This window comes from Microtus ochrogaster, linkage group LG3 (assembly GCF_000317375.1).
Source record: "Microtus ochrogaster isolate Prairie Vole_2 linkage group LG3, MicOch1.0, whole genome shotgun sequence".
Taxonomy (NCBI): domain Eukaryota; kingdom Metazoa; phylum Chordata; class Mammalia; order Rodentia; family Cricetidae; genus Microtus; species Microtus ochrogaster.
The window spans coordinates 37,285,753-37,298,006 of NC_022029.1; the positions used below are offsets into that span (position 1 = coordinate 37,285,753).

The 12,254-nt window shown below is 39.6% G+C and overlaps 1 protein-coding gene across 2 annotated transcripts in view; it reads left to right on the plus strand.

Moving 5' to 3' along the window:
- Prkd3 (protein kinase D3) overlaps window positions 1-11,964 on the plus strand; it is a 61,196-nt gene extending 49,232 nt beyond the window's left edge. For both annotated transcript variants that reach the window (XM_005360772.2, XM_026785955.1), the window contains 6 exons: window positions 895-1,001; window positions 3,731-3,892; window positions 4,504-4,602; window positions 6,175-6,442; window positions 8,518-8,603; window positions 9,378-11,964. In XM_005360772.2, coding sequence (XP_005360829.1) covers window positions 895-1,001; window positions 3,731-3,892; window positions 4,504-4,602; window positions 6,175-6,442; window positions 8,518-8,603; window positions 9,378-9,551 — 896 coding nt within the window. In that variant the 3' untranslated portion in view covers window positions 9,552-11,964. The remainder of the gene's footprint in view (window positions 1-894; window positions 1,002-3,730; window positions 3,893-4,503; window positions 4,603-6,174; window positions 6,443-8,517; window positions 8,604-9,377) is intronic.
- The last annotated feature ends 290 nt before the right edge of the window (window positions 11,965-12,254 follow it).

Consider the following 12,254-nt stretch of genomic DNA (forward strand, 5'->3'; position numbering starts at 1 on the left):
CCTGAAATGATCCTATCCTATAGCCATACTGATGAATATTTTGCATATCACCATAGAACCTTCATCTGGCGATGGACCCACACTGGAACACTGGACTGCCATTATGTTTTATACAGAAAACGTGTGGGTTTTACACATAGACACAACACTGTGGTTTGTAACTTCAAATTTGTCCCTTTTAGACTAGTGATGTCTCTGTAAGACCTCACTGAAGGAAGAGAAAATGGTCTGAAGTACTGCTGGCATATTTCCAAACATGCCCTCTTAAATCAGTCACATTTTGGGGCCTGTGTCCTTGAAACAGTTGTAATTTTCAAGTTAATAGATTAGTAGAAAACCAATCACTTGTGTGTTAACTGGAGCTAATAAATAAATATACCTGCTGTTTTTCACCTCTTAAACTGTAGCATTTAAACAGTGACCTTACTTAATAAATACAAGGCCAACTAATTCATTTTAATGAATGAATGAGATACTGTTGCATACTTATTTTATGTCTAAAATCTGGAGTTTGAGGCTATAACGTAATCACTCTGCTGAACCTAACTAAAAATAAAGTTAAATAAAGTTAGTGAACCTAAATAAAATAAAATACATACAGTCTCTGAAGACTTAGGACATTTAAAAACTTATTTATTTAACATAGTCTGTTACTTCTCAGCAAGAAAGTTCACGAAGATGTTGGACGTTTCAGGTCATGAAATTGCCTTTATTACAGGGCAGTACTATAGAGGAAAGCATCTCATTTCTTAAGACTGTAGAAAAGAAAATGGGCAACAGAAAATGCAAGAGTAAATACATTAAATTTCAGTCTGAACAACGTCCCAGTAAAGCTTTCCTGTTCTGATATAGCTGCCATAGATGCCCGTTTGATTCTTTTCTGTTCTTGAACAGGAAAACACAGAAAGACTGGAAGGGATGTGGCTATTAAAGTAATTGATAAGATGAGATTCCCCACAAAGCAAGAAAGTCAACTCCGGAATGAAGTCGCTATTTTACAGGTAAAAACAAAACAAAAAATTAAAATGGCTTACATAAACTTGAGTTTTGATTTCTGAGTGAATATTTTTGATGATGCTGATAAGGATAGGTTTGGAGGCTGGTTTTGATGTTTTGAATACTGAACAGTGCAGGTCCTTTTTTTTTTTAAAGATTGCAATAATGTTTAAAAGTTTAAAGGAGACTTGTTAGTATTTTATTCTGTAATACTAGTTTGATTAGATTTTTTTTTTCCTGAGTGAAATCTCTAAAGATAGGAAGTATCCAGTCGTAATTCATTCAGGGATACTAATACTTCTGCTGTATTTTTATGTCATTATTTTATTTATCCGAGTCTCAGAAATAATGTGAATATACTAATTACTATAAAAATAAACACTGGCCGGGCGGTGGTGGCACACACCTTTAATCCTAGCACTCGGGAGGCAGAGGCAGGCGGATCTCTGGGAGTTAGAGGCCAGCCTGGTCTACAAGAGCTAGTTCTGGGATGGGCACCAAAGCTACAGAGAAACCCTGTCTCGAAAAACAAAAAAACAAAAAAACAAAAAAACCCACTGGTTTTAAAAGTGTGCCTTTTAACAGTAATGTGTTACTCTATTAATTCAAAGTTACTTGCATTGTATTATTTCATTAAAAGTTGTGGCGTTTATTTTGGTTTTTTTGGGATTTTTGTTGTCTCGGTTTTTCGACGTCAAAGCTTGCTTTGTAGCCCAAGATAGTCTCACACTCATGGTGACCCTCCAGCTTTACATCTCATGAGTGCTGGAATACAGATATGCACCAACATACTCAACTTGTTAAAATATATTTTGAAGTTTTGCTAGCAAGAATGTAAATCACATAAAATAAAGTACTTGTATTTTTTTTGACCTCTTATCTTTAGCTCCTTTGGGAGTTATGTAGCTTGATGGTTTATCTTCTGAATGTTGTGAATGATAATCATACTCAAATGCCCATTAGCTCATTGATGGCTTTCCATGTTGTTGAAGAAATACCCCTGTAGTAGTTAATGCTCTCCACCCTCCATCTGCTTGTGTGTGGAATTAAGATCGTCTGCTGCACTTAGGCTCCTTTGAAGGAGAGAAGTGTTTAAGCAAATGATTAATGATTCATTTCTGGCATTATCGTCACTGGTAAGGAACAGTGGAATGATAATCAGAGTTTCTGGTCAGCAGGTACCTAAGCTCGTCTCAAACCATGCTTCCAACAAGCTAACTTCAGGTAGATTATTAGTAGCATTTACATAGGCTATGTATGAGTGTGTTGTTGATGTCATTTTATATTTAATTTTGAAATGTTGCTGTCCAACTAATATGTAGAACAATAAAATGAGGGTTTATATCTAAGGATTTATTTCTCTTTGACTTTGATCACAAACAATCCTCGACTGAGTATTGAATTTAGGGATTTTCAGTTATTGCACACAATGAATTCTGGTTGTTTATATCAATGGTATTTGGTGACTTTAGGGTATCTCCAGATACACTCCCTTCTTAGAAACTTATTTATTTGGGAGAGGGGGTATGTGTTAAAAATTGTGGCTTTAGGTCTCCTGGCAGTGTGTAAACACGTAACAAAATCTATATGTATATATATTTTAAAGATGAAGTTTAATACTCTTTGAATGTGAGAAAAACAATAATGTGAACTTATATCACAAATTGTTTGTAAAACAAAATTTTCAAATCACATTTTATTTACTGAAATTGGTTCTATAAGATTTAGTCAGTGAGCATTCCACATAAACTTTAACATGGATTGAATGAAATCGTGTTATAATTTATACTCTAGCCACCTTTCATATGTACGCTGTGACACAGATACACACACACACACACACTAAAATACATATTTATGAAAAGGATGACTACGGAAGGCAGAAGAAATTATAAAGGTTATAAATGGAATTAATAAAGGAAATAATACAGTAAATCCAGGTGTCAGTTCTGTGTCTGGGAGGTAGAAGTGCGTGTAAAAGTAAAGCAGCCAGCCTCGGCTATTTCTTTAAAATACAAAGACATCTTGTTAGAAAGAGACATAACAGAAGACACTGCAGACAGTCCCTCCCTTCACTGAACCACTTCTCAGTACACAACTGGGGAAAATACCTATTATTCTTGTGTAGTTTTCATTTTATATGCTTTTAGTTTAGTGTCTAAGTTTTTTATTCATTATTATTACATATACATGCAAATTTATAAATACAATCTGCTGGTTTGATTTGTATATGTGTATACATATGTATGTATATGTTTGTGCGTTAGGGACTCATCCTTGTAGCAGACTGATTGTCCCTTCATGGCAGTATTGATTTGACTGTAGTTCTTCGTTTATGGGTAGGGCTTCTGAGATTACTCCCATCCATGTTGGCATGTCATCTGGTAGTGTCATTTTACAGGTCTTGTTAAGGCAACCATATAGTTGAAGTTTCATGGATGCAGCTTCCCTGTCCTATATAGAAGAAACTATCTTGCATCAGGCTTCCTGGTCTTGAGTTTAGGTGTGTCATTTGGTGTTGGGTAACCGTGGTCTCTGAATTTGGATCAACTGTGCCTTTCTGTAATGATCTCTATCTAATGCAAAAAGAAGCTTTTTTAAGGAGGGGTGAGAGTAAACTGTTTCTTTCTGAGCTGTGTATTCATATAATCATCGCAGTATTTCAGTTGGTTTCATGGTAGGATTAGTTCTTTACTAAAAATGGTCATTCATACACCCTGCCACTTCTCTTCAGAATCTACACCACCCTGGGATTGTAAATCTGGAGTGTATGTTTGAAACCCCAGAACGAGTATTCGTAGTGATGGAAAAACTTCATGGAGATATGTTGGAAATGATTCTGTCCAGTGAAAAAAGTCGACTTCCAGAGCGAGTTACTAAATTCATGGTCACACAGGTATTTTAACTCTACCTTGAAACCAGCAAAACTAAGAATTAATGGCACCATGTTTGCCATTGAGAAATTGAGGATTAGTAGCCTTAATAAAAGTGAAACAATAATACTTTTAACTACATCTTGATTAAGTAAGTTTGAAATTATCATATAATTCAAGAACTCATCTTAGAGTTTAGCTCATTTTCTAGGCATTAAGAGAAAGCCCTTTGCAAGGGCAGAATCACCATTAAATTTTGTATGTGTGTGTTTTGCCTCTGTGTGTGTGTGTGTGTGTGTCTGTGTGTGTGTGTGTCTATGTGTGTGTGTGTGTCTATGTGTGTCTGTGTGTCTGTGTGTGTCTGTGTGTGTGTGTATCATGTATGTGTGATGCCTAGAGGTAAGAGGACATCAGATCGTATGGAGTTGGAGTTAACAAACAGTTGTGAACTGCCATGTGGGTCCTGGGACCTGAACCTGGGTCCTTTGCAAGAACAACTTGTGCTCTTAACATTTATGTGTTTCTCCAGGTCTTGGGTTAGCATATAAAGTAACGGGGTTCATTATGGCATTTTCATACCTGCTTGCCATTGCTCTCTCTCAGTTGCTCTTCTCAAAACCTGTTTTCCTAACAGATACTTGTTGCCTTGAGGAATCTACATTTTAAGAATATTGTGCACTGTGATTTAAAGCCTGAAAACGTGCTGCTTGCATCAGCAGAACCATTTCCTCAGGTGAGACATTCTCCAGAACCTGATTAAGAACTATTTTGAGTTAGTGACACTTACAAAGTACCCTCCTAATACAAAACAGAACACTCAGGACATGCCTTTGTCGTCTATAATGCCAGCTTGAATCAGTAGCTGAATCATTTAAATTCAGACTTTATTATTGTATTGCTCTAGTCCATTAAACATTTTTAGATATAAATAGGTCTCAAGAAATAAACTTTTAGGGGTTCTAATTGTGTATAAATGGCTCACAATCACATTAATTTCTGTGCTCTCCAAATTTCTGAGTAGAGGGGTCCCAGGTTCAGTTATGATGCAGTTAATGTTATTCACAAGGCATGTGTCATAGGGCATATACTAGAAACGGCAAGCAGCATTTGAATATGCCTCCCCCTCTGCTCTCCAGTATCTGTTTGTGCTGTGGTTTTGTAGACATTGTCATCTGTAAGCCTCGTTTTACTTACTTACTTACTGATGCGTAGCTTCCTGGGCAACAGATATTCTCAGATCTCAACCTTCTTAATGCTGCAACCCTTTAATACAGTTCCTCATGTTGTAGGGATCCCCAATCATAAAATTATTTTTGTTGCTACTTCATAACTGATATTTTGCTACTGTTATGAATTGTAATGTAAATATCTAATAGATAGATATCTGAATATCTGAACAGGAGAGAGGGCCTGCTTTTGGTCTTGGCTGCCCAGCTAGCATACACCCAAAATAACCACACAGAAATTGTATTAATTAAAATACTGCCTGGCCCATTAGTTCTAGCCTCTTATTGGCTAACTCTCACATCTTGACTTAATCCATTTTTGATAATCGTATGTCACCACGAGGTCGTGGCTTACTGGGAAAGATTCAGCATGTCTGACCTGGCGGCTCCATGGTGGCTCTCTCACTCTGCTTTCTTCCTCCCAGAATTCTGTTCTGTCTTCTCCGCCTACCTAAGTTCTGCCCTATCAGGCCAAGCAGTTTCTTTATTGATTATCCAATGAAAGCCACACACAAACAGAAGGACCTGCTAGATAGTCTTAGGCAACCCTTGTGAAGTGGTTGTTTGACTCCTCCCAAGGGGTCTCAACCCACAGGTTAAGAACTGCTGTTCTAAGAGTCAGTAAATAAAGGATGCTTCAAAATACTTATTTTGTAGCTTATTTTTCATGCAGCAAAACATTTATTGAGCACTTTTATTTGCTCAGACACTGAAAGACCATTGAGGATTCTAAACTGAAACACAATTCCTATTATAGAGATAGAAAAGGGACTCCTTTAAAAGTGAAGGAAGATCAGCACCCTCCACCCATCTCATCAAAACAACAGGACTGAACCCTTGCTCCCTGAATCTGGAAAATGGAATACAAATTGTTTTTAAATTAAGCAATTGGCTAGCTCTTCTTTCTACTGTAATATCAAGAGCTGTGGATGTATCTGCCTGCCTCTGTGGAAATATTTCTGTTTCCCTGTCTAGAACTGTTTTGTGTATAATTAGTACCTTTGGTTAAGTGCACTGAACATATCTAGGAACAGGTATTGATATGCATATTGATAAGCTTTTACACATTCAATTTCCAGGTGAAGTTGTGTGACTTTGGGTTTGCACGCATCATTGGTGAGAAGTCATTTCGGCGGTCAGTGGTGGGAACTCCAGCCTACCTAGCCCCTGAGGTTCTCAGAAGCAAAGGCTACAACCGGTCCCTAGACATGTGGTCAGTGGGCGTCATCATCTACGTGAGCCTCAGTGGCACATTTCCATTCAATGAAGATGAAGATATAAATGACCAAATCCAAAATGCTGCATTTATGTACCCACCAAATCCATGGCGAGAGATCTCCAGTGAAGGTAAAAGGAAAACAAGTTCTAGGTCTGCACCATTAGCCCTCATTCATTTCCCTAATCCATTACCAGTCTTTGACCAATCTACTTGTGTTTATTATTTTAATTATTACTACTTTGTTTTTGTTTTTTTTTTGGTTTTTTTGTTTTGTTTTGGTTTGGTTTGGTTTGGTTTTTTGAGACAGGGTTTCTCTGTAGCTTTGGAGTGCATCCTAGAACTAGCTTGTAGACCAGGTTGGCCTTGAACTCAGAGATCCACCTGCCTCTGCCTTCCAAGGGATTAAAGACGTGCACCACCACCACCCAGCTTATAATTTACTTCTTTTTTTGAGATAGGGTCTTACTTTGTAGCTCTGGCTGGCCTAGAACTTCCCGTGTGGACCCAGATGGCCTTGAACTCAGAGATCTGTGCACCACTGTGCAAAGCCAAACTCTCTACTCTTAAAGTTTGTCTCAGTTTTCTCATAATTTTCAGACACAGCTGTCACCCAAGCTCCAATAACCTCTTCCAGAAACTGCTGAACTATCTTATCTCTACCTGTGCTGTCCACTAGCTTCTTCCCTAATGTCTCAGTCACTGGGCGTGCCATCTGCAGGAAGGTCATTTCATCCACTCTGACGTCCCTTTAACCACACCGCAGTTGTCAACTCCTCTTGTGGCCCTTGCTAAGTGTTTTTTTTAGCCTCATCTCCTACTTGTTATGCAAAGCTATTATATACTCTCTACTAAACTCTTTCCTGCATCTTGCTCAGGTCTTTCCCCCTGCCAGCAGCCCCTCTTTCTCACTGCTGCAGTTCTTCAGAGACTTCCTAACTTGTGATTGGCCTGTGAGTCCTCCTGACCTACCCCTCCTCCAAGCTGTGTAAGATCTACTTAGACGAACAGTATATGTTTTGGTGATTAGTTATCCCAGTCTTGAGAACAATGGTAAACTCCTCGATTAGACACTATTAGCACGTGCACTTTATACCTAGAACGCGCTTTTGTATCTGCAGTTCAGTTTTCAGTCCTCTATCTCTTACCGTCAGGAAGCTCCGTGCTGTAGTTTTCATGACTAGTGAAGGCTTCTCCATCTGTAATGCCTGCTTCTGGGTGTGATAAGAATAAGCCAGGGCTGTTGGTGGACAGCAATCCCAGTACTGTGAGGTTTCAGGGCCTTCCTTATACAAGACCTTTTCTCAGGGAAGGTTCAGGGAGAAAGGCAGGAAAGGGGATAAAGTTTACTGATGCAGTGCACCATCCTTGGGAAACAGCTCCCTCGTAAGTAGTAGAAGTAGTGCTGCGGAATGTCCCGAGCTGGGTTTAGCCAGCCATTGAATGAGGTCTTTTTTACCGTTCCAAACACACTGGGCCAGATGACAGTTAATAAATACCCACTAAGCTGGAAGGAGCGTCAGGAACAACATAAAAGACAACAGCCTGCGCTTCACTTTGTAACAAAAGGAGCTCAAAGCTGTCTCGGAGCTCTAAAGGCAGGCAGTATGGCCCACAGCCCTCTGCTGTCATCACTTAGTCATTTCCTACGTCCTGACTCGGCAGGCGGAATGGAAGAGCTCCTGAAACTGATAGTGGTCATGAGCCCAGGGGCGGGACAGACAAGGATGTGAGGAATTTAAAACATGGAAACAATGAAGGGCTCAGGGAAAACCTTTGCCACTTGGACCTGGGCTTTCTTATCTGTATTCCAGACGCATCATTATGCAGTCTGATCAATGTGTAGTTTTATAGTTGCCTTGATTTTGTAGTGGTTCAGTTTCTCCATCTTGGGCCGGAGCCTCATCACGTCTGCCCTCACTTCCTTCTACCCAGCATTCTGTTCTGTCTACTCCACCCACCTACGGGCTGGGCCATCAAATGGGCCAAGGCAGTTTCTTCATTAACCAATGACATTAACTCCTCCATCAGAAGTCGGCGTTCATTCTCACGTGCGTCAGTTCTGCGTGTTAAATTCTATATACTAGAGGAGTGAAAATTTCTTCATGCCATGTTTACATGGATCAAACTGCCCTCCTGCAGGCAAAATCACAGGTTTGAGAACAATTCCCCTAAACTCATATCTAATTTTTGCCTTTTCATCTAGCAATTGATTTGATAAACAACTTGCTTCAAGTGAAGATGAGAAAACGTTTCAGTGTTGACAAATCTCTCAGTCATCCTTGGCTACAGGTAAAGAAAAAAAAGATTTTGTCTGCTTCTTAGCCTCCTGTGAGTTTGTCTTCACTAGCGAATCCACTCAGAGAGCAACAAGTTCAGCACATTTCTCAGGATAATCTTTAGGCGTCATCTGTGTCAGGCTCAGGCCTCTGGAAGTGGTGTGGCCTATCCTTCAAGTCAGTGTCGACAGGTAGTTAAACACCCACGAACTGAAGCAGTGAGACTTTAATAAGGACTTAGTTGTTCATGCCTTCCATTTTTTAAGGTCAACAAAGCATACTATTCAATATATTTTATTTTAAACGTCCACTAAAAGATTTGTGTTTGGCTTGAGTCCTCCATGAGTTACTTTAGAGATTTGTCTCGACAAAAGTCCACACTTGAGAGTAAGCAGAGACGCTGCACAACTATTTTATAGGAAATAGGGAGTAAAAGTAACATTAAACAAATGCACTTCTGGGCTCATTGATTAGTAAGTCAACCTGATAAGATTCAAACACTTGCCCCTATTTTGAGTAATAAGTTGTATGCCTCTAGCTGTATAAAGCAAATGTCTTTGTGATGATTACTATTAACTAGCTCAAAAGCCTAGGAGAATTTTCCAGAAACTAGTTCCTTTCCTTTATACAGACTTTAGAGTTTAAGATTTATCTTTAGCATTGCTAATGTAAAATACAGTTAGAATTTAGGGGTAGGAGTTGTCAGTGATGTCACTGAGGCTGTAAACAAGAGAGGGGACTGTGGTATTTGTCTATTTTATGGGTCATAATCATTTTCTTTTCCTAGGATTATCAGACTTGGCTTGACCTCAGAGAATTTGAAACTCGCATTGGAGAACGTTACATTACACATGAAAGTGATGACGCTCGCTGGGAAATACACGCATACACACACAACCTCGAATACCCAAAGCATTTCATTATGGCCCCCAATCCAGATGATATGGAAGAAGATCCTTAATTATCAGCAGGCTAACTTCAGTGAGGAAGGATTTCATTCATGAACAGATACTCTGCTACATAACTGTTGCTCTCTGCCATCCCAAGGAGGCACAGCGTGGGGAAATAAACGATTGGTAGCACCAGTCCTGTAGCTCGTGACAAGTAGGTACATGAAGGGAAACTGAGTAATAAAACCACATAATGACGTCAGAATGAAACTTGTTACAAATTCTTATAGCATAAGCAATAACTGGTTCTGTCATTTTCCTTAATCCTTCACATTAGCACAATGTGAATTAGCACTTAATTTATCTCTCCTTTGCTGTAACTACATCATTTGTTTTAAAAAGCCTGTGACTGTCTAGTTATTGCTTATAAGGCTGATTACACAACAGGTTTGTAGTTCAGCAATTGCTGTGAGGCTAACAATATATGTAAGGACTTTTAGTATTTGTCTACTGCTGGAGGCATTGATTCTTCTGGGTCCCCACAAATGGAACACTGTACTGCTAACCTTTTGGGGGCTGTATCCTTGTATCCTTAAATATGATCTGTATGGCATAAAAATTGTCACCTTTTCTCTGTTGCGATAGCCACTAGGATAAATGGACAATTGGTGTTACAAAATGAATAGATACAGCCAGTCATCACTCAGCTCTGCCACTCAACCCCTGTGTTCTCAGTTGACACCATCTTAATGCAAGCTGTGTGCCAACAGCCAGTGGGAACAGCTCTGCTATTAACTACATAATTAACCCTCACATGGGTTGAGTAGTTTACAGATAAAATTAATCCACACTAAAAGGAAGGCTAGTGCAGTGTCAGCAAATGTCACTAGACAGCAAGCAGTATCTTTTCCTTCTTCCCTAGCCTTTGATGGGATCTGTAATATCTATAATTTTTAAATCAGCATTTTATTTTGAGCAGTTTGGGGGAGTGGGTTGAAGTCAGACATGAAAGTTCAGTTTACCGGGGCGGGACCATATTACGAGTACGGCAGATGAAGGAAGAGTAAGAATTTCTTACACTTCAGCTCCAGCAGCCAGCTGTTTTCGTAGTAGTTACTAATACAGATTTGGTATTTCTAATCTGAGCAGTCGAACACCAGAAGGGTTTCAGCTTTCCAGATACTGAAAGATCTGCATACTTCACTGGTTGAGCATCCCTGACTAACAAATCTGAAATCCTCCAAAATCTAGAAACTTTGGAGTTCTGAGGCACTTTCTGATTTTCACATTAGTGATGCTCCAATCTGCTTTACCCAAAGAGAAGGAAATATGGTATGTTTCTTCATTTCCACTAGTCACCAAGAGTAGGGCTTTTGTTGTCCCTTTTCTGTGCTAAGAGCAGAGATTTGGAGTCAGAGGACCTGGGTGTGAGTCTGAGCTTCCTGTGTTTTAGATTTGTTGCGCTGGGCAGGAGACAGTTTGTCTAAGCATTTAGTTTCTCATCTGTAGAATGGAGAGCATAGATTGCTGCCTTTGCCATCCACGGTGTGGCCGTGAAGACGGGCATGTGTGAACATCTGACAGTCTGGAACAACCGTCGATGTAGTCAGCTACCACTGATCAGGTCTGAGGTAGCGAGAGAGAAACAGTCTTGCGTGTGAGCGGACCAAGACTGAAGTGTCTTCACAGATGAGAACGCAGCTGCGGGGATCTACTGAATATTAAAATCATCCTGAAGAAACAAAAACATTACAGGCTGCCTCTGTGTTGTTAAGTTTTGATGCTTTAAAGTATCCTCACAATTGCCACGTGACTACATGCATTTAAAGAAGTTGAGGCACAAGGTTAGCTGCTAAAGGTCATAGAGTTTGAATATGAATTTGAACCCAGGCCTATGTCCCATGTCCCTCTTCCCCGGCCCAGCCACTGATGGTGTACTGTCCATGTGTGTGTCCAGGAGACCCTGCACATATCCCTCTTACTGTTCTCATGCCGCAGTCGTGAAGAGTATTAAGGAACGTCTGTGAATGAATTTTCCCTGTGAGAGGTGGTGACTTCCCTCCGTTTCTGCAAGGTCTGCTTGACCACCACGTACAGGATGGAACAATGTGCATCACTCTGCTGTGAGGCGAGCTCACGGGAGTGGCTGTTCTGCTGTATGCTATCATCAGGCTCTACAAGCCCTGACGTGAATTGCACTCTGTTTTTGTTGAAGGCCTGTGTGTCTAAAGAGAAAGACTGCCAAGGCACTGTCAGGTGGTCTGGCGTTGAGTACCTACTCCACTGTTTAACCTGCATAACTTTTTCTCTCTGTCTTAAAGCCAAGTTGTGTTTGCATAAAAAGTAATTGTTTCTTAGAAACGTGATAATTTTCAAAGTAGTGTATAATGACACTGTTTCGTACATTTTATATTTTTTGTTACATCCCACTTTTTGTAAATATTCTCAAAACTTGATAATAAAATGTATTTCTGTATCACCATACTTTCCTATGTGAAAACCGCAGCCAGTCTCTAATACAAGTTGCCCAAGAGAATTTTACTTGGTTGTAAATTTTCCCTGAGTCTGGGTAATAGAACAGTTTTGTATGTAGAGCCAATGCTAGATGAAAACTGATAGTATTTGCTTACCTCCCCCACAGAGAAAACCTGTCAAAAAGGCATTTCAATTTTATACTGCATTTGAGATAATTATCTAGAAGGTTCACTTATTGGAATACAACTGTGAAGAACAATGATAATTAATTTTTTTTCAGTAACTACTCCATATACTCA